The 18,945-nt window shown below is 52.2% G+C and overlaps 1 protein-coding gene across 1 annotated transcript in view; it reads left to right on the forward strand.

Moving 5' to 3' along the window:
- Positions 1–18,797, forward strand: part of ALPK3 (alpha kinase 3) — a 34,249-nt gene extending 15,452 nt beyond the window's left edge. Inside the window, 11 exon segments of the mRNA XM_027889808.1 lie at positions 4,984–5,101; positions 6,339–7,347; positions 11,010–12,858; positions 13,738–13,885; positions 14,935–15,062; positions 15,326–15,361; positions 15,483–15,757; positions 16,086–16,174; positions 16,404–16,621; positions 16,820–16,868; positions 17,039–18,797. Of these exon segments, the coding sequence (XP_027745609.1) occupies positions 4,984–5,101; positions 6,339–7,347; positions 11,010–12,858; positions 13,738–13,885; positions 14,935–15,062; positions 15,326–15,361; positions 15,483–15,757; positions 16,086–16,174; positions 16,404–16,621; positions 16,820–16,868; positions 17,039–17,360 (4,241 nt within the window). The 3' untranslated portion in view covers positions 17,361–18,797.
- Positions 18,798–18,945: the final 148 nt, after the last annotated feature.

The following is an 18,945-nucleotide window of genomic DNA, read 5'->3' on the forward strand; positions in this document are numbered from 1 at the left end:
AAGGAAGTGGCAGTGGCATCCCTGGCCAATGACCAGAGTGGAACCAGTTCAGTCCCAGCGCTTTGGCTGGAGTCCAGGGACACTTTGGTGGAGACAAAGGGCAAACAGTCAGCTGCTCCTGTTTTGACGCTCAAGACACAAATATGGATACATGACCTACAATAATAACTTAATTTTTTTTTTTCTGTTTTTTGGCCAATAATGAGAGTTACAGGGCAGTCCCACATTGGGACATATTTGGAATAGGACTGGGCATGTCCTAGGAAGGCAGAAAGGTGCAAATGTTTGAAGAGCCAGTCTCCAGAATGTGCTGAGTGGTGCAGGCAAGGAAAAAGCAAGTCAGGCAGAGGCGGGTTCCTAATACTCTCAGGATGTGGCACAGATCCTCCTTTCCTGCTGTTGCCTAGTTCTGCCTGCTGCTGGTGTCCCTACTACATTTGATTTGGTTGTTTTGGGTCAAATCCTGCATTAGTTATGACATTTCGTTTTTTTAGACAAAATTAGTTCATCCTTTGTTCTCTGAAAGATGTGAAAAATGGAACATTTCCATTTACTGTGCAGTTTCACCCCATGTCTCTGCACCAGTTGTTTTCCTTGGTAGGTCTGTCTGGGCTTGGGATCTCAAGTGCCATCACAGATCCTTCCCAGTGAGTGGATATTGGGCTTCTCTCTTCAGAATGGCTCTACAAGGATACAATCCTCTACAAGGATTTTCCAGCTTTTCAGTAATTTCCATAGAGCGTTGGCTGGGAAGAAGAGATGGCTGATGAAATGGGGGGCTTGGATGAAGGTGCCTGGGTCTGTGGCTGCTTGTTAGGGAATGAGTCCAAACAGGAGAGGTGGTGATTGGATGTAGCCAAGACCATCCTATGTCAGTGCCAGCCCATTGTTGTAGAGCTGCCTCTTCAATGCTGTTTCAGCCCTCCCTAGGCAGGTTCAACCCCTGTTACCTGGCTTCCCAAATCATCAGCTCAGGAGCTTGATCCCATCACTGCCTCCATGGTTGTGAGTACAGAGGGGAAAGGGCTCTGCCCATGCCTAGAGGAAGAGCAGTGGGGTGAGTAGGCAGTCACAGGCTGAGTGGATGAGGATTTTAATAAGGATAAAAGAGCTCAACTTGTTGCATCTGTGGTGGTCCTCTGAGGGAAGAGTTTGAAGGATGAGCATGAAGTGCTTGGATGAAGGATGTTTGGAGAAATGCAGGAGGGTTTGGAAGTGGAGTAGTGAGTACAAGAGCAGAGAGCAAGCTACTGGGAGATGAGAATGTTTGGGTTTGGGGCAGCCAGGACAAGGGAAGGATGGAGAATGAGCCCACAGGCTGGTGCTGTGGGGAGCTACTAATCTTTGAAAGTACCTGTTCTTCCTGTCAGCATTGCTGGAAGCTTTGTCTTCAGGTGCTGGGGAGGTTTAAATCCATGAAGCTAGAAAGAATGAGATCTTACTATGAATTTTGTTCCCCAAAACTGCCTGAAATTCCTACTCCACATAGATTGTGTAGAACAGAAACAGGAAACTGTGGTGATTATGTGTAATGGTTTTAAACTCTTACCACCTTCGTTTCAGAAGACAAACACTCCCCACTTCCCTGCCCCCAAAAAAGAAAAAAAAAGTTGCTGTAAACAGAGCTGCTCTGGGTGATTTTGGATGGATATATTAAGAACTGCTTTGGATAGATATTTTAAGAACTGTTTTGGATACGGTCACCAAAGCTTCTCAGAATTTAACAGCTTTCAGAAAGAGAATGTTTGATCTAAACCTGGCAATCTCCATGAAAAAAAAAAATCCTTGCTCTGAAAAGTCTCCTAGATCCTGTAATGGCTGGAGCAATGCTGCTGGAAGACACGCTTCCGTAAAAGCTTTTGCTAGGCCCAAAGATGTGCAGGGGACGCCTGCTCTCCTCCCCGGAGCACCCAGCACTGCTCAGTTGCTGGGGCTAGAGCAGGCAGGGGATGAGCAGCTAGCAAATCCCTCCCAGCACCATCTGCACAGGGGGGCTGCGGCAGTGGCAGATTTTGGAAAGGCAAGTGCTGATTTATGCTCAGGGTATCTCATGCTAAGGGTGAGCATCTGGTGCCCTGCAGTATGGCAATGCCCACCAATGGAGCCCTCGGCTCCACCCCTTGTTATGGTTGCAAGGGATGTGCCAGGAGTGATGCCTGCCCCCCTTCCTCCCTGCTCCACCCCGGACTGGACCAGGGAATTCATTCACTCAGCAGCTGGAAGATGGATGCCTGCAGCATCATCAGCAGCTCCCCTCCCTATGCTAGGGAGCCCCATCCCGGAACAGGCATCTCTCCATCCCCTGCTTAGCTCAGGTTACAGCCTCTGGGGAGGGATGGATGGTGTTTGGACAGGCAGCTGGGGCCACTGTCCCGAAGTAGGAGGTGGGAAACCTTTCAGCATCCCTCTGCCTGCAGACTTCTAGCTCTCACTTGCCCATAGCTCCTTTCGGCTGCAGGGCGGGAGTGTTCAGTGGGAGCTGATCCCTCCTTGCCTGCACTGGGCTGGCATGGCTGTAGCCCCTCGGAGGGAGCAGGTATACTCAAGGACACAAGTGCTACAGGTCAAACAGAGTTTAGGCTTAGCAGGAGGAAAAGCCTTTCCTCGAGGCACTGCACAGTTATGGAAAGCATAGTTCTTTCCGGCAGATGTCAACTGGGAATGGAAATCAGCTGTGGAGGCCATGGGGGGACATCACAGGGTTTCTCGGAAACGATCTGCTGGCAGTTCCCAGAATGAAGGGCTGTGATAGCTGTCCGTAGGGTATTAGGAAAATCTACCTACCAGGTCCCTGCAGTACAGACCATAGGGGCCTCCCAGAGGACTTGCTTGTGGAACAGCCTTTGTGAAGGGTTGGATTGCTCTTGGAAAAATGTGAGATGTGCATGGAAATTTGGGTCATCGCCCCTGGAGCAGAAAGAATCCATCACAGGCTCATTCAGCCCAAGGTCCTGCTACCAAGTACAGCCAGTAGATAATATCTTATGGAAAATGTAAGCAACATTATCAATCCTATCACTGGGATACTCTCATGACTTTCTCTCTTCAGTTCCCAGTTTAGGGCTCATTTTCTTCAGCCACAAGTAGCTGAGGGCTATGCACATCTCTAGAAACTGGTTTAGGGGTGGTCAGAACAGCAACAAAAAGCAGGCTGTGGCAAGAGGTAAGGATGGAGAGCCATGCAGGAAGGGTTTTGGGAGAAAGTCATGGCTTGGCTTCCTGTGGAAGAGGGGGAATGAGGCACTACCCAGTGAAAAGCCAAAGCTGCTGGTGGCAGCAGTGGGAGAGGAATGAGGCAGCACAGCATGTGGTAGATGCAGGGGCAGTGAGGATGGAGAGGGAATGCTGGGGCAGTGCAGAGTAAGAGACCTCGGTGAGGGAGGAAAATAATAGAGTAAAATCTGGTCTGTGGGGGTGTCTGGGCTATGGGATGGCTGCTGCTTATGGCTGTGGCTCATGGAGGACAGAAAAATTCCTCTGAGCTTATTTTCCCAGCCCTGTTTGGTCCCAGTGGGCTAAATCCCTCCAGAGGACCAGGGGCCAGAGGACACTGGGGAGCCCCACAAGCAAGGGATGTGGACAGGGAGTATTTCAGAAGGGCAGATTGGGGCAGGGGAACCAAAGCAATACATTAGGAGATTTGGCATATGCTGTTTTTCTGGGCAAAGGTATTTTGGATTGGCCAAAACTGGAGTGAATTCCTGCTGATATGTCTCTACTTCTGGACTTTCAGTCCTGCTATAGGACCTTCATAGGAACAGGAATAATCTGGGCTTAGGCATTGCTATGGGCTACCAGCATCTCTGTCTGGTGCAAGGAAGAGGTTTGGGGTCCTGGTCAGCCTTGAAACCTGTGGGTTGGCAGCTGGCAAGTATCTAGGATAGGCAGGGAGTGCCCTGTCTCTGCCCTGTCACTATTCCAGAGCCGTTGAGTCTGGGCACTTTGGATGTTCCTGGAAGGCCCTGACTGGCTCCATGCCAGGGATGCCCATAGGAGCTAACCCCCTTGCATTCTGGGGTACTAGGGACTGGTGGGGTGAGCTCTGGGAGACTGGTGAAGGTGCCGGACCCCTTTCCTTTGGCCGCAGGGAAAGCCAGCAGGTACATGTGCAGAAAATAAGCTTTGGGTGTCTGCCTTGGGGATTTGAACAACTGCTGAGCATATTGACTATAGCTGAGACATGACGTGATCATTGAAACTTCCATCCTGTGTCTTGGAAGTCAGCTTGGCTGTGCCAGGAGCCCTGTGTGAAGCGCAGGAACTCATGCTGCTGCTGGCTTGAACAGTTTTTGCATGTAAACTTCTCTTACTCTGAGCTAGGGCTGCTGTGGGTGAGCACTGAGGGCTGTGGCTAGCACTGGTCCATGGGAGACTCACATGCTGATCCAACACTGCTGCCAGTGGTGGGGAACGTGGCTGCATGCCCAGTCTGCTGGCCAGCCAGTCACACACATCATGATGTCATTCTACTGAAAAGGCAGGTGACATCTGTTGTCAAGTGACATTTGTAGGACACCAAGCTGACTGTGATGCAATCAAGATTGTTTCTGTTCAATGGAAAGTTTTGGATCAGTTTACAGGCTGTGACACCATGTTAAATGCTGAAAGCTCCATGGAGGGGAAAACTGTTCTCCAACCATAGCCTTGGTCTCATCAAAACATGCCCCTTCACATAAAAGTGATGGAATGCTCACCTTCTCCTCCTGGCCAGTGTTACAGGAGATGAGCATGTGATCCATGCCCCTCTGTTCAGGAATGAAGTGCTGGGATTTTTTTCTCAAAAATAGCCCTATTCCTAAGAGTGATAAAAGTCTGAGATAAGCCCATCAAGTTTCCATTATTTGTTTCTGCTGTGTGATTTAGGAATGTGGTGAGCCCAGAATAGCATCTGTCCTGGTCTGCTGGAGCGTTTTGGTTTGCTGCTGATACCAAGCTGGCTGTGCTCCTGGCTGGAATGTTTCACACCCTCCATCTCCTCCCCAGGGTACCCGCAGCCGGAGGTGACATGGTACAAGGATGATGAGGAGATGGATCGCTACTGTGGCTTACCCAAGTACGAGATATTCCGTCATGGAAATCGCCACACCCTGCAGCTGTACAAGTGAGTAAAGCAGCTAGAGAGGGGCTGGATTTGGTGGTGGGAGCTCTGAGTGTATTCTCAGTAGCTGGAGGAACTGTCAGCAGTGATGTCCTCCCAGCACTTACGCTCCCTTTTGCAAGTTCCTGGCTGTCCCTTCCCCTCCAGCTCTTTGCTCTGGTGACTCCCCGATCACACAAATATGAGATCCATTACTGCATCCAGGGATAGCTGCCATGCTGGAAGCAACAGGAAGGGCAGGAGAAATCCCTCTCTCTGCAGTCTTCCAGTGCTGAGCAATAGGGCTGGACAAAGGTGAGCAAAGGGGAAGCACTATCTGCCCCCAGGATGATAGTCCAGAGAGTCAGGCAGGACAAAAACAGAAACAGTTCACAGGAGTGTCCTAAGCTACAGCCCTGTCCCAGAAGGGCCATTCCTACCTATCACCACGGAAAAGGTTGCTTTGGCACTGATGAATGGAGGCAAGGCCTTCCTTTATCCAGCCCTGACTACCAGCTTCTTTTAACTTCGAGTGAGGACTGTGTTTCTGAAGAGCCAGGCACGCTGTGTCCCCATCAGGCAGGGACCTGTCGAACCTCAAGTCCTGGAACTGGGATGTCAGACAGGTGCAGCAGTGACAGAAAATGCAGAATATCAGTGCTGCTAATTGTCCTGTCATCCCTGTGCTTCTAGCCTGGGCTTTTCTGCTGCCCCAGATGTGCTCCAGATTTCTGTCAGAGGCTGACTCACCTCTTGCAGGAGCAGGGATCTCCATGGACCAGGTGTCCTCAAGGGGTGACAACAGGGATGGCAGGCAGGTGTTTGTGCTGCTGCCTGTGACGTGGGGTGGGAAGGCTTTGGTTAGGCAGTACAGTGGAGGAAGAACAAGAGTGTCATGTAGGCTGTGAAGAGCTGAGAGGAGAAGGTTCTGCAGAGTAGTGTGACCAAGAACAGTCGAGAAGCCTGGTGCTGCCTCTTCCTCCTCCATAACAGCCCTCTCTCACCAGAGTTACAACCCAGGGTGGAGCTGGGCATGGATTTAACATCAAACCTGCTCGTCTGTTAGCACTGAGAGAGTGCAGAGCTGGGGAGGGAGACCAGCCCCAGGCCTCCACACATTCTATGGGCATCTCATGGGCCACATCTTCATTTTCTGGCCTCCATGGAGCAAGAAGTGGGAGAGCAGGCAGGGAATGCCTATGTGCCCAGTAGGAATCCTGGGGAGGATGGGTAGGTCTCATGCACAGCTTTTGGTTTCCAGGTGCCAAGAAGAAGATGCAGGCATTTACCAGGCCTCAGCTAGAAATACCAAAGGCATCGTGTCCTGCTCTGGTGTGCTGGAAGTGGGAACCATGACGGAATTCAAAATCCATCAGAAGTGGTTTGACAAAATGAAGAGAAAAGCTGAAGAAAAGCTGCAAGAGATAGAACAGGGCAAGAAACGAGGAAAAGAAAATGTGGAGGTGGAGAAGTTGCAGGGAATGAGCCCCGAAAGGCTCCAGAGGAAGCGGAGGCTGGCTAGGGATCAGAATCTCCAGTCAGGAGACTCTTCATGGGAGAAGGAAGATGCAGCGAAAGTGCACGTTGCGGATTCACAGTCCAGATTACACAAGGATATTGCTGAGACACAGGAGCAGCCAGTCACTGCAGTGACAGGCTTCCCAAGCAAACTGGTAGCACCTCTGAAAGCAGAGGTGACGACCAATGGAGATGCCACTTTGGAGACTGGGGAGGAGAACGGGAACAGCTTTCTCACATATATCTATGAGACAGTGGAGGACCTGGCGACTAAGCCAGGGGCAAAAGACTCTGCAGCTAAAAAGAAAAAGAAGGTGGGGGCTCCTTCAGCAGCAACGCAGGAAGTTTCCAAGCGAGAAGAAAGTGGCAGAGACAGGGCCAATCCTCCCTCAAATCCCAGGTTTGCCCCTCCTGTCCCGTTACGTAGGAATGCACGTTTGAGGGCAGCAAATGATCAAGAAGTGGAAACCAGTCCAAAAGTCAAAGAGCCTGGGAAAACTGTGAATCAGGACACTAAAACCAGTGATGACGTGCACTTCTCATTAAAGGACATGTATTTTGATAAGCAGGTGAAACCAACAGCAGGGAAGGAGGAGGTGGGAGCCAAGGACGAGGCTGCCCTGCGGCCTGTGGCCATCAGCAGACAGACAGAGGATGCTCCGTTGTCCTCTGAGGTGTCAGAGGCAGGACCTGTGCTGTCCAAGGGACAGAGAGGCCAACACCAAGCGCAGAAGTTGGAGGGAAACAAAGAGGTAACTAGGAGAGAGAGCAGCCAACGCAGGGGTGGCAACAAGAAAATACTTGTGCTGGAGGGTTGTGCTGTGGCACCGCGCATGGGAGGCTGTGAGTGCCTCAGAGGATCTGCTGCCGAGGCTCCACAGGTCTCCACTGGTGAAAGCACCCAGGGAAAGGGCTCTCTGGACTTTGTGTGCCCAGAGAGCAGAGCTTTCACCCCATCTCCGAACAAATGTCAGCTGAGGTGGTGAGAGAGATGTAAGCCAGGGCCATGCAAGCAGCTGGTCTCCGGGTGGCCTGGGGTGGCTGTGAGCTCTCCAGTTTAATTGGCAGCCTGACCTCATGCGAAATGTTTTCAGATCAGTTCAGCAGGGAGCTCTGAATGGCTATTTATAGCTGGGGGTGAGGGCCTTGTGCATAGACAGATGAGGCCAATGGCATCTGTTGTTTAGCAAGGGAACCAGAGCTTCAGTGGCGCTTAACGAACCCCCCCCATGCAAATGAGCACAGTGTGCCAGGTACACCATGTGAGCTGCGCCGCAGGGACTTGAGTTTTGTTTACAGTGCAACATGTATGCAGTAGTTCTGGACTGTTTTTTTGGCTCTTCCCTGCTGGAAAAACTCTATTGGGAGACTCATTGTGGTGGCGATGAAGCACTGCTTCAGCACCTGCTCCTGACCCTCAGCGCATCTTTTAGTCAACTGCTATTTTTGTCGCTTAACCTGAAGTATTTTCCATGAAAATGTTGGACTGGAACCTACCAGACTATTTTTTACCTTTTTTTCTTTAATGACCCCTTCTGTGGTAAAAGGTTCTCCATGTCCAGTTTGCTATCAGGATCTGGAGTTTGGGCTGCCATAGGTGCACACTTTTGGTACAGACAAGACTCCAGGTGCAGCACCATTCCCTCGGTAGGTAATGCACATACTTCAGGATGTGGAAACATCCACGATACAGAAAGTGGGACTGCTGGGTGCCTCAGTGGAAAAAAGGCCCAATCCTTTTAGATTTCTTTAGCCACAGTAGGAGGAGCTGTGCTGATAAGAACCTGCTGTGTTATGCAGTGACCATCTCTGTTCTGGCCTTGCCACTGCACAGCACCCTGAACCCATCTCCAACCTGACCCACAGCATCGCATAATGCTGCAGAAACTATTGCTGTGTAGGCCAGCCCATGGCAAATCCATTTGTTTCCCCCCTTTCTGCTCTTTTTTACACCCCTCATTCTTGAAGAGGGTGGAATATGTTGGAGTGCAGCAGCCAGGCTTGGGCTGTCATCCCTGAGCCTTGGACATGCATAAAGGTATTTTTCTCTTCAAAACCCCACTCACAGAGGGAAACCTGTGACTTGTCAGCTGGTGTGCCTTTGAGGAGACAAAAGGGTATGCTCATGATCTGAATTTGAATCCTTCAGCTCTTTGGTGCTGCTGGGGAAAGTCCTCAAGCTTTTGTGAGACCAAATAAGCTGTTTTAAAGCCCTTTAAAGCTGATCCAGGCATGTCTGAGGATTTTTTCACTCCTCAGGCACAAGTTACTTGTCTGTTTCTCTGTTATTCTTCTCTTAAACAAGACAAGGTCGTTATCCTGGGTGTTATCCTGGCCTTGGGACCTAGCTGGGCCTCCTGCTCAGGACTTCTATTTTGAGCTGGATTTGACTGTAACAAAATGCCAGACCCTACAGCCTGAAGCCAGGCTTTAAACATCCTCCTATATAAGAACCGAGAAGAAACTGGATTTGCATAATGATCACTCTTGCTCAAATTTTGAACTGATGATTTTATTATATTTCTTGTATATGGCCCTAATTTTGAGTGATATTTACAATTACTTAAAGACAGATGCTTTCCTGAAAAGCTCCCAGAAAGCTTTTCTGACTGAGCTTTAACTCGTGCACTGGTGGTAAGCAAATTTCCCACAAGCCCTGAGCCCTCTTCAAAGAGTTGTCCCCATTGACCAGCATCACTGTACAGAGCCACCACTGTGCATCCACCTGTGAACCACTAGCCCTGACTCATCTGGAGCATCCCTGGTTCAGCCCCAGAGTGGAGGAACCAGGGATGGTCCCACCTTTAGATTGGGCCGTTCCCATCCCCATCCCTTTCTGTGTCATGGAGGATCAAATACTGTGGGAAAATTCAGAGGGGTTTCACTGCATGAGTTGAGTCAGTCTCTTAAAATCAAACCTTTTAGCCTGAGCACTGGGCTGCTCTGTGTTGTGACACAGCCCTCTGAGGCAGGATAGGGACATGACTCTAAGGGAACAGGAGCAGGGACATATGGCATTTGGGGGTGCCTTGTGCAACCCTAAGAACTGGAGCCCCATTTCTGCACATCCTGAGTGTGGAGACTTGAATTTTGTGGGCAGGAGTGGTCTCCAATTGTGCTCATCCCAACCCAGCCCTCCAATACTCACTTTGTCCTAACAATTGAAGATGGACTTGGACAAAGGCCTGGAGTGACAGGACGAGGAGGAATGGCTTCCCGCTGCCAGAGGGCAGGGTTAGATGGGATATTGGGAAGAAATTGTTGGCTATGAGGATGGTAAGGCCCTGGCCCAGGTTGCCCAGAAAAGCTATGGCTACCCATCCCTGGAAGGTCAAGTTGGATGGGGTTTGGAGCAACTTGGTGCAATGGAAGGTATCCCTGCTAATGGTAGGGGGTTGGAATGACATGATCTTAAAGGTCCCTTCCAAACCAAACCATTCTAATATTCTATGAATTTCTCTGGGGAGGGCTTGCTGAGAGACTTGGTGCTACCTTTCCTCTTTTTCCCAAGCTATCAAATGAAGCAGAGGCAGCACAAAATAGAAGGTCTAAGTGCCACAGCCCCTCCTTTGCCACAGCCTTCATTTGGGAGGCTTAAAGTTCAAGTCAGGGACCTCAGGAGAAAAACCTTAGCAGCAGATCCTTGGGGACCTGTTGTGTACATGCCCTGTTCCCATGCGATTGCCCTGGTGTTGCTCATGGAGCATCAGCCAGGCAGGGCGTGTATATCTGCCTTTCCTACAGAAATAGATGGTGCCCCTTGGCCAGAGGATCTCAGCAGATCTCCTTGGGATAAAGCTCAGCCATCGCAGCAGGCAGCTCCCTGACAATGTCTGCTGGTGTGCAGCTGCAGTTGGAAAATTTGAAGCTTCCTGAATGTCAGAGGAACAGAATGGTTGGGCAGTGCTGATAATGTCATGATGTACAGTTTCTCTATAAATCACTTGGGCAGCCTCATCCAGATAGTGTGTGACTTCCCCATTGCCCCAGCTTGGAGTAGAGATAGTATTTAATAACAGCAAGGGAATTACACGAGGTCTTCGCAGTGGCTGGGGGAAAGGGAAAAGTGTTGCTCCTTGGGAAGGCGCTGAATCAGAGGAGATTGGATTAAAAGCCACATTAAAAGCCACTGAATGATTTAGGGAGGCAGTTCTGCCTCTCTGTGCACAGCAAAGACATTGAAAGGCAGAAGGGTTGGAGCTAATGAGAAGAAAACACATGTTGTGCAGCAGGTGGTATGCCCTCGTGTGGAATGATGGCAAAGCCAGGAGATCTGGATGAATGTCAGTGGTACCAGGTTAATGCTCATGATTCAGAAATTGGGCAGTGCCATATGGTACAGGTGGACCACAAGTAGGACGGAGCAAACCCATGTAGTAAAATTTTGGTAATTTTTTTTTTTTTTTTTTACTAGATTGCAGCAACAGTGGGACAGTCTCCTGGTGACCTAAAACACCCAGTGTCTTGTCTAACCACAGAGTCTGGTCAGCAAACCAATAAGTTAGAGGAGGTCAGAAAGGAGGTGCCTGTCTGCCAGGAGGCTGGGGGGGCTGTGAAAATGACAAATCCTCGGCTGAGGCCTCAGGAGCCACCAAAACCAACAGCACCTTCTCCAGACCATGTACAGTCCAGCAAGGAGCAGCCACTCCCAAGGAACCAGACAGAAAGACATTCCTATGCTCTTGAGGGCAGAGAGACTCAGCAAGGACTGTTACATCAAGAGGAAAAAAACCAAGACAGGGAAGAGCCATTGCTAAAAAATTTGAGTCCTCCAAAGGAGAAAACGGGAGACAACCTTTCTCTTGAGCAAATACCACATCAGACAGTCAAGGATAGCAAGAGCAAAGAGGCAGGAGCAGAGCTGTCTGGGAGCTGTCCCAGTGTGAGGACAGGAGGGAGTGGTGAAGCAGAGCCGTGTCCTGGGACTGTGCACTGGGAGGCAGGAGGGACAATTTTGGGGCAGCAGGACACTGAAACAGCCGCTCCTATGTCAGTTGCACTTGCCGAGGAAAAGCTGCTTCCGGCTCCTGCGGCAGAGCTGTCATTGGCTCGGGAGGCACTGCTGGCAGCTCGTGGAGCCCCAGGGATGGAGGCCACTGCAGGAGAGGTCCCATCTGGAGCCCAGCTGCTGCCTCCTGCAAAGGGAGAAACAGAAACCACAAAAACAGATGGATCTGCACCACAAGAGACGTTTTCAACCAGCACGTTAGGGGAGGAGAATGCCAAACCAGTGCCAATGGGACCTCAGGGGAGAGAAGGAGGAGAGCAGACAGCCACAGCTCCGTGCCAGGGACCGGCAGCACCTCCAGGGACTTTTGAAGGAGGTGCTGAGGTTCAGCCAGAGGTATCGCTGGTCCTTCCTGGCCCTGAGAGATGTCAGGAGATGTCTTTAGAGGAGAAAATGCAGCACAAAAACCTGGTTTCCTCCTTAAAGAACTACCTGCTGCTACTTCTAAAAATGTCAGATAACACCAAGGATACCATGAAAGGAGACTCTGACTCTGGGGACAAGGAGCAACCAGATGCAGGGGAAGGCATGATGCCAGAGTTAGGCATTGCTGGGCTGAGCCCTCGCACCTCAAGGAGAGTTTTGGAAAAGGTACAAAACAACCAGCTCTTCCAGACAGCAGAGAACTTGCCTCTGACCCCCAGGACGTCCAGGCGGATTACAGGCATGATCAACGAGGAATTTGTTACCAGCCAGGAGATGCTGGCTTGCAGGCCTGTGCCACTGAAGAAACGCACCTGGGTTGCCCCCAAGGCTGAGGGGTCACCCCTGCTCTCTGTGCCCTCCATCGTGGTGGGCAGCATGCCAGCATCAGAAGCAGGGCAGCCTCCTCACTCTTCTGATTTGCCTCCAGTGAGCTCTGAAGAGAGCCCTGGTGACCCTCTGGCAGTGCTACCTTGTGCCACGCCAGAAGAACTTGCTTTGGGAGCCCGGCGCAAAATATACCTGCCAAAACCCAAACAGGTGGGGGATGAAGAGGAGGCAACCCTGGAGAGCCTGGGGCACACAAGAAGTCCGACTGTTTTGCCACAGCAATCCAGGAAGAACACACCTCTATTGCATTCTCCTGCCCTGGCTCCACCCTCTCCCACGGAGCAGTGCTCCCCAACCCTCACAAGGAAGATGACGATGTTGGAGGTTCCTAAGCTGTACAAAGAGCATGCAGGTGACGCTAGTGGTGACCACGAGGTCCCTGGAGATACTAAGCCAGAAGCACAGCCAGCAGAATCCCAGAAAGCAAATAACCCATTTAAAGGTGAGGGAGGAGGTAATCCCCATTAACCGTGTTCCCTTGTTGCCTGCAAAGGGAGCTGGTGGCCACATGAGTTCTCTGCACTTGCAGGCTTTTCAGCATTGTCCTTTGGCTGTGTGAAAGCCAAAAGTCTCCCCCAAGACTTCTGCCCAGTGCAGGGAAGGTGGAGAAATGCAAGAGGCAGCAGCACTGAGACTGGCTGTCTCCACAGCCTGGACTTCGTGGTTCAAGGGATCATAGAATCCTCTTGTTGTCGATCTCTGTGTTCTGGTCCTCACCAAGCCTGATGCTGGTTGGGGATCCTGAGTAACCTGGTCTAGTGGGAAGTGTCCCTGCTCATGGCAAGAGAGTTGGAACAAGATGGTCTTTACGGTCCCTTTGAACCCAAACCATGATTCTAATTCAGTGGGCATCAACAAGGTGCACGCTCCTCTTCAGTAGCCATGGTCAATGCTAATTTGATCCCTCATGGCATTGAAATAGAAAAAGCATAATCCTGAGGTTGAAGGAGCCAGATGATGACCTAACAGGAAGCAGCACTCTGGCAAAGTTAAGGATAGCCTTAATAAATTCCCACTTCAGTAGATGATGGTTTCCTCCAACATTCCATTGTGTTTTTCTGCATTCTGTCTGATCAAGTCCCACTGGGTATTGCAGTGCTGCACTGTTCAATGAATTTGTACCAGTTCTATCCTACCTTATTTATCCAAGCAGAGTTCTGAGACCTTCCCTGGGAGGACAGTGTTCTACCAGGCTCTGCTGACATATGTGTGATACCCAATACCCAAGCCTTGAGCGGCAGCACTGGAGTAGGCTGGCCTGTTCCTGGAGCTGCAGCCAGCACTCTGTCTCACCATCCATCTCTTTGCACCCTGTCCTTAGTTCCACAGGTGGTCCGTAAGATCAGGGCAGAACAATTTTCGGATGCATCAGGAAACCTGAAACTTTGGTGCCAGTTCTTCAATATATTGAGTGATTCTAAGCTGATGTGGTACAAGGACGAGATCCCTGTAGCTGAAGCCCAAAGGAGGTAACTTGCCAGCTCTGCATCGTCGTAGTCCTTGTGTGTCACCTGCTAAATCCAGCTCCTGGCCTTGACTGGGGTGTGAAAGTGCCCCTCCTGTTAAGGCTGCATGGAAAGCTCAGTGCATGGCATGGTACATTGTGAACTTCATCTTCTCAGTGCCCATGGAGGGAAAGATCGCCCAGATGGGGAATTGCTGCCAAATTTATCCTACTGATGCTCCATCTGGAGTCTGTGCCTTGAGTACCCAGACCTTGGGGAGGGCAGGGAAGGTGCTGTGCCCATCGCAGAAACTGAAAGGTGGATGTAAACTGCAAAACTGTGACCCCAAATGATCTATGTGAGGGTGGCAGCGGTGCTGGGAGCGTCTTCAATGCAACCACCACTGGCAAAAGCAGGTCTGCCTGTGCCCTCTTTATCCCTTGGTATTGCTGTTGCGCAGGGAGAGCATATTGGGACATCTGTGTGGCTGGTTGTATCCTGGATGCTCCTTTGGGTGCACTATGGAGAGCAACTTGTTCTCAAGCCCAGAGGATTTGTGTAGAAACATCATCCACATCAGTGGATTTACCTTTAAGTGTTGCTTGAGCAGCCTTTATAATGAGCAGGCAGAAACAGGTGGTTCTGGGGCAGAAATGGTCTCTTGTGGCAGATCTTTGAGCTGGGCTAGATGGACTGGGAGTGGCCATAGCCTTCTAGGGGACCAGAGCAGAGCCTACTCAGCCAGCAAGTCTCAGGATGAGGGTCCCAACTCTTTTCTCTGCAAAGCCCTGACCCACCCTCACTCAGAGGCAAGTACCTTTATCAGTCTGTAGCACAATCCTGGTCTGATTTTGCAGGGCTTGCCTGGAGGAGGAGCATCTCTGTGAGTACAAAGCACAGGGCAGGACTCCTGATGCCATGACATGCCAGGGGAGTAGTTGGGATACCCTTGGGCTGGCTTCCTTTGTAGTCCTCTGAGGGCAGCATAGTGCTCACCTGCACCACCTGTCACAGGGCTCCTGTGTGCCCCCACACACCATAGGGGCTGAGGCCACGCTCCATTTTTTTCCCAGTGCTGGCGACGAGGGCCAGGCAGCCTTGGCTATTGTGCAGGCGTCTCAGAAGGACTGCGGAGTCTACCGGTGTGTGATCAGCAACGAGTATGGCACCGACTCCACCGATTTCCTGCTCAGCCCAGAAGGTGAGGAGCCCTCAGCATCCTCTCCCATCTGCCTGGGTGTGCCAGGGGGTGGTGTGGCCAACTATGGAGAGGGCTTGGTGCCAGACTGTGGCTGGGGAGCCTTGCACATGCCATAACACCACCTCTGTGAGGGGCATCTGACTCTGTACTAATTTATGAGCGATTCCCACCATCCTACTTGCCATCCCTCGTTGTGCAAGTGCATGGGGCAGGGTGGGATCCTGTCAGGACCTTGACACCTCTTTGCTTTCTGTCTCCTCTAGCGTTGTCAGGATTTAGCCTGCGGGAAGAGATTGAAGGTAAGGGCTACGTGTGATGAGCTGTGACTGCTGCCCCTCGCTGTGCAGGGGACAGGCAGCTCCATGGAAGGGGCAGGATGTGCCTGCATTGTCCCTGCTCACCAGCACTTCCCCCCAGCAGTTGGAGAGGAGATCGAGATGACACCCATGGTGTTTGCAAAGGGTTTGGCTGATGCAGGCTACTGGGGGGATAAGCTCTTCGGGCGTGTGGTGAGTGAGGACATGGAAGTGGGTGCTGGTTTCCTGCGCAAAGCCTGCCGTGCCAGAGCCATCTATGGCCTGGAGCCCATCTTTGAGTCTGGCCACACCTGCGTCATCAAAGTGCACAATTTCATTGTCTTTGGGACCAAGAATGAGAATAGCCTCATCGAGAAGAACTACGATATCACCATCCAGGTGGGCATCCTTGTGGGGCACCATGCACCTGTCTCCCCTCCACCTTCCCCATTTGTGTGTAGGTTGATCCCCAAACAGTCCCCAGCTCTGTGCCCAGTTTTGCTATTTCCTTCCACTTTTGGAATGCTCTGAAGAGGTCTAGCCATGTTCCAGTGGTCTGGTCGTGTCTTTGTCATTATTGGCATCAGCTCTGAGCAACACAGAGCTGCTTGGAACCTTCCCATCACTTGTCCTTTGACCACCAGTACAGGGAAATAACTGGCAGTGGTCTGGGGGAGGTGTCGATGAGAGACAGGACAGTCCCTGACTCTTCTGTTTGCACCTCCAGGAATGTAAAGTACAGAACTCCAGCCGTGAGTACTGCAAGATCTTTGCCGCCGAGGCACGAGCCATCCCTGATTTTGGAGCAGTGCCCGAGTAAGTAAGGTGCTGCAGCTCCACTGGCTTGATGCCCTGGCAGAGAACAGTGGGAGGGTTCCCTGTGGGCGCTGGGGCATCCCAAAGGACAGTGCATTTTTCTCCCACCCTCAAACAGAAAGGATATTGGGAGAAGGCAAAAGCCAGGGATGCAGACCATGGTGTGAATCTCTGCTTGCAGCAGTGAGAGAGCTCACCATGCTGACCCCATCTGTGCTCTCCCACACAGGATAATCCCACTGTACCTAGTTTATCGACCGGCTAACAACATCCCTTATGCCACAATGGAGGAGGACCTGGGTGGGCCCTGCGAGCAGTACTGTATCATCGAGAGAGATGGCAGCTTGGTGGCAAGAGGCACCTCAGAGATTGTGCTCAAATGCTGTACCTTCCAGCATTGGGTCTACCAGTGGACAAATGGAAACATCCTTGTGACTGACATGGAAGGTAAAGGGATCTCCTGTCTGACTCCTGTGGCCCCTCACCACCCTCCAGCCTGGAAAAGGAGGAAAAAAGCCCCAGCCTTGCTGTCCTGCCTCTCTCCCCATATGCCATGGAGCCCAGCTCCCAGGGCAGTGACCTGCCCTTGGTGCCAGTGCCCATCCTTCTCTGGACAGAGCCTGATTGTCCTCCCTTTAATTGCAGGAGTGGGCTGGAAGTTGACCAATGTGCGAATTGCTACCAACCTGAAAGGGTGAGTGACCCCAAGCTGCTGGGGCAGGGTGGCACCAGCTGTCCCCAGCTCTGCTGTTCACCTGGCAAAGGGCCATGGTGGTCAGTTTGGTCAGGCGCCATCCTCAGCTCCCTGCTCTGGTGGGACATCTCCTGGTGCAAAGCAGGAGCTTAGGATGACTCTGTTGGCAGGTACCAGGGGTTGAAGGAGAGCTGCTTCCCCTCCCTGCTGGAGCAATTCCCGGTTGCTCACCGGTGCAATCGTTACTGCAGCATCCTGGGCCTGAAGACACTGGAGCCAGCCAAGCCCAAGGGCTCCAAAAGCCCCTGCCTAGGCAGGAAATCTGCCCAGTCCAGTCCCCAGCTCCAGAAGAAGGCGCTGTCAAGTCCTCAGGGCACCCGTAAGGCTGCCGTGAGCCCCAAGAGCTCCCGGAGAGCTGCAGAAACAAGGGAGGCCCCAACAGCCTTCAAAACCAGGTCAGGAGAGAGCAGCAGAGCTGGCTGCCCGCAGTAGCTGGAACCGTGGCGGCTGGGACCCCCGCTCTGGACCCAACCTGAGCAGCCCCATGGCGACTCTGGAAAAGGGAGATCCTGGCAGTGGTCTCTGCCAAAACTCTCCTCCCTCCAGTCCCACCCTGGCCCATGGCGCTTGTGTTGTGTGGTGTGTGTTAGTGTCAGCAGCTGGACTGGGGTTGTGGGGGGCTGTGAGCTGTGGCTAGTGGGGACCTCTCACCAGTACCTCTCTACAAGAGCTGCTGCTGCTGGTGGAGTCTGGGGGGCCACGTGCCCCTCCATGCTGGGACTCGCTTTCTTGTATTGATTCTCTCCATGTGCCTTCCTTAAGGCAGTTGCAGAGCTGCTCCCTTGGGCTTTGCAGGTGCCATGCCCCTGCCTGGCTCCCCCGAGCAAACTGGGAGCCTGAGATGTCCTCCTGGCTCCCAGCACCTCATGCCCCCTCTGTGTCCTCCATAAAGTGACCAGGCCAAACCCTGCCAGTGTTCTGTCCCTTGAGAACCCCAACAGCACCCAGGCAGTCCCATTTGCCCTGGTGCACCATTTTTGCTGCAGAGGGTTTCAGTGGTGGCTGCGGGGCTCCTCTGCTATGATGTGGGGCTCTGAAATATGGGCCAGTCCCGTGGTGGGTACCAGCAGCTGCACAGGGATGGAATTTTGCACCCGTGCTCTCCCCTGTTCCCTGGGGGAAGTCTCCCACCCCCTTGCTGGGTGGCTGCTGAGGGTGATGGTGCTGCTGTGTTGCTGGCCAGTGCCATGGTAAGAATGCTCTACCTCACATGAGACACTCAGGAGCAGTGACCTCCCCTCTGTGCCAGTTTCTGCCTTGGCATGTGGGGGTGTCCAGCCCTCAGGACTTACTCTTCTTTGTCCCCCTGCCCCATATATCAGACCCCACATACCTCGCCCAGCCCCACACCACGATCTGGTCATGCTTAATTAGCATCACTCCTGCTTGGCACATGCCAGACTCCAGTAGCAGCTGGCAGCACCCACTCCAAATCCTGCTGCCCCATGGCAGGAGGCAGCGATGGACAGGCAGTGATGTTCATGTTGGAAAGTAAAGCACCCTGCATTGCATCAAGCTTCCTCTGTGCCCATCAGCTCACCCAGGTGTGCAGCAGCCAGCAGAGCGTGGCAGTGGGCAGGGGCCTCACAGAGCACTGACAGCTTCATTGTGCTGCAGAGCATCACCTTCGATGGGGCTTTGGAGCAGGGTGCTGAGTGCCAGCAACACTCCCCTGCATGGTGGGGTCCCAAACAGTGGCTCGGTGGAGCCTGGTCGGGGGGGACGTGGCTGGGCTGGGAGTGCCGTGCATTCTAGGCCCTGGTCCTTTCCCGCTGGGTGGTTGTAAAATACCAATGTATGTAACGTGGCCACGTTGGCGACTGGGTGCTCTTGAGTGCAATAAAGTGAGGAGGACTGGCCTGTTCCCCAGCACTGTGGTCCCTGCAGGAAAGATGCACCAAGCAAGGGGTGATGGGGCATCTTTGTGTTTGGGGGAAGGAAACATCTTCAAGTACCAGCTTTACCCCCATCCATGCCCCATGGGGAAAAGAGGGTGGCTGTGGCTGGACCCCAAAAC

This window comes from Empidonax traillii, unplaced genomic scaffold, assembly GCF_003031625.1.
Source record: "Empidonax traillii isolate 1590-97213 ecotype Southwest subspecies unplaced genomic scaffold, ASM303162v1 scaffold12:size2584012, whole genome shotgun sequence".
Lineage (NCBI taxonomy): Eukaryota > Metazoa > Chordata > Aves > Passeriformes > Tyrannidae > Empidonax > Empidonax traillii.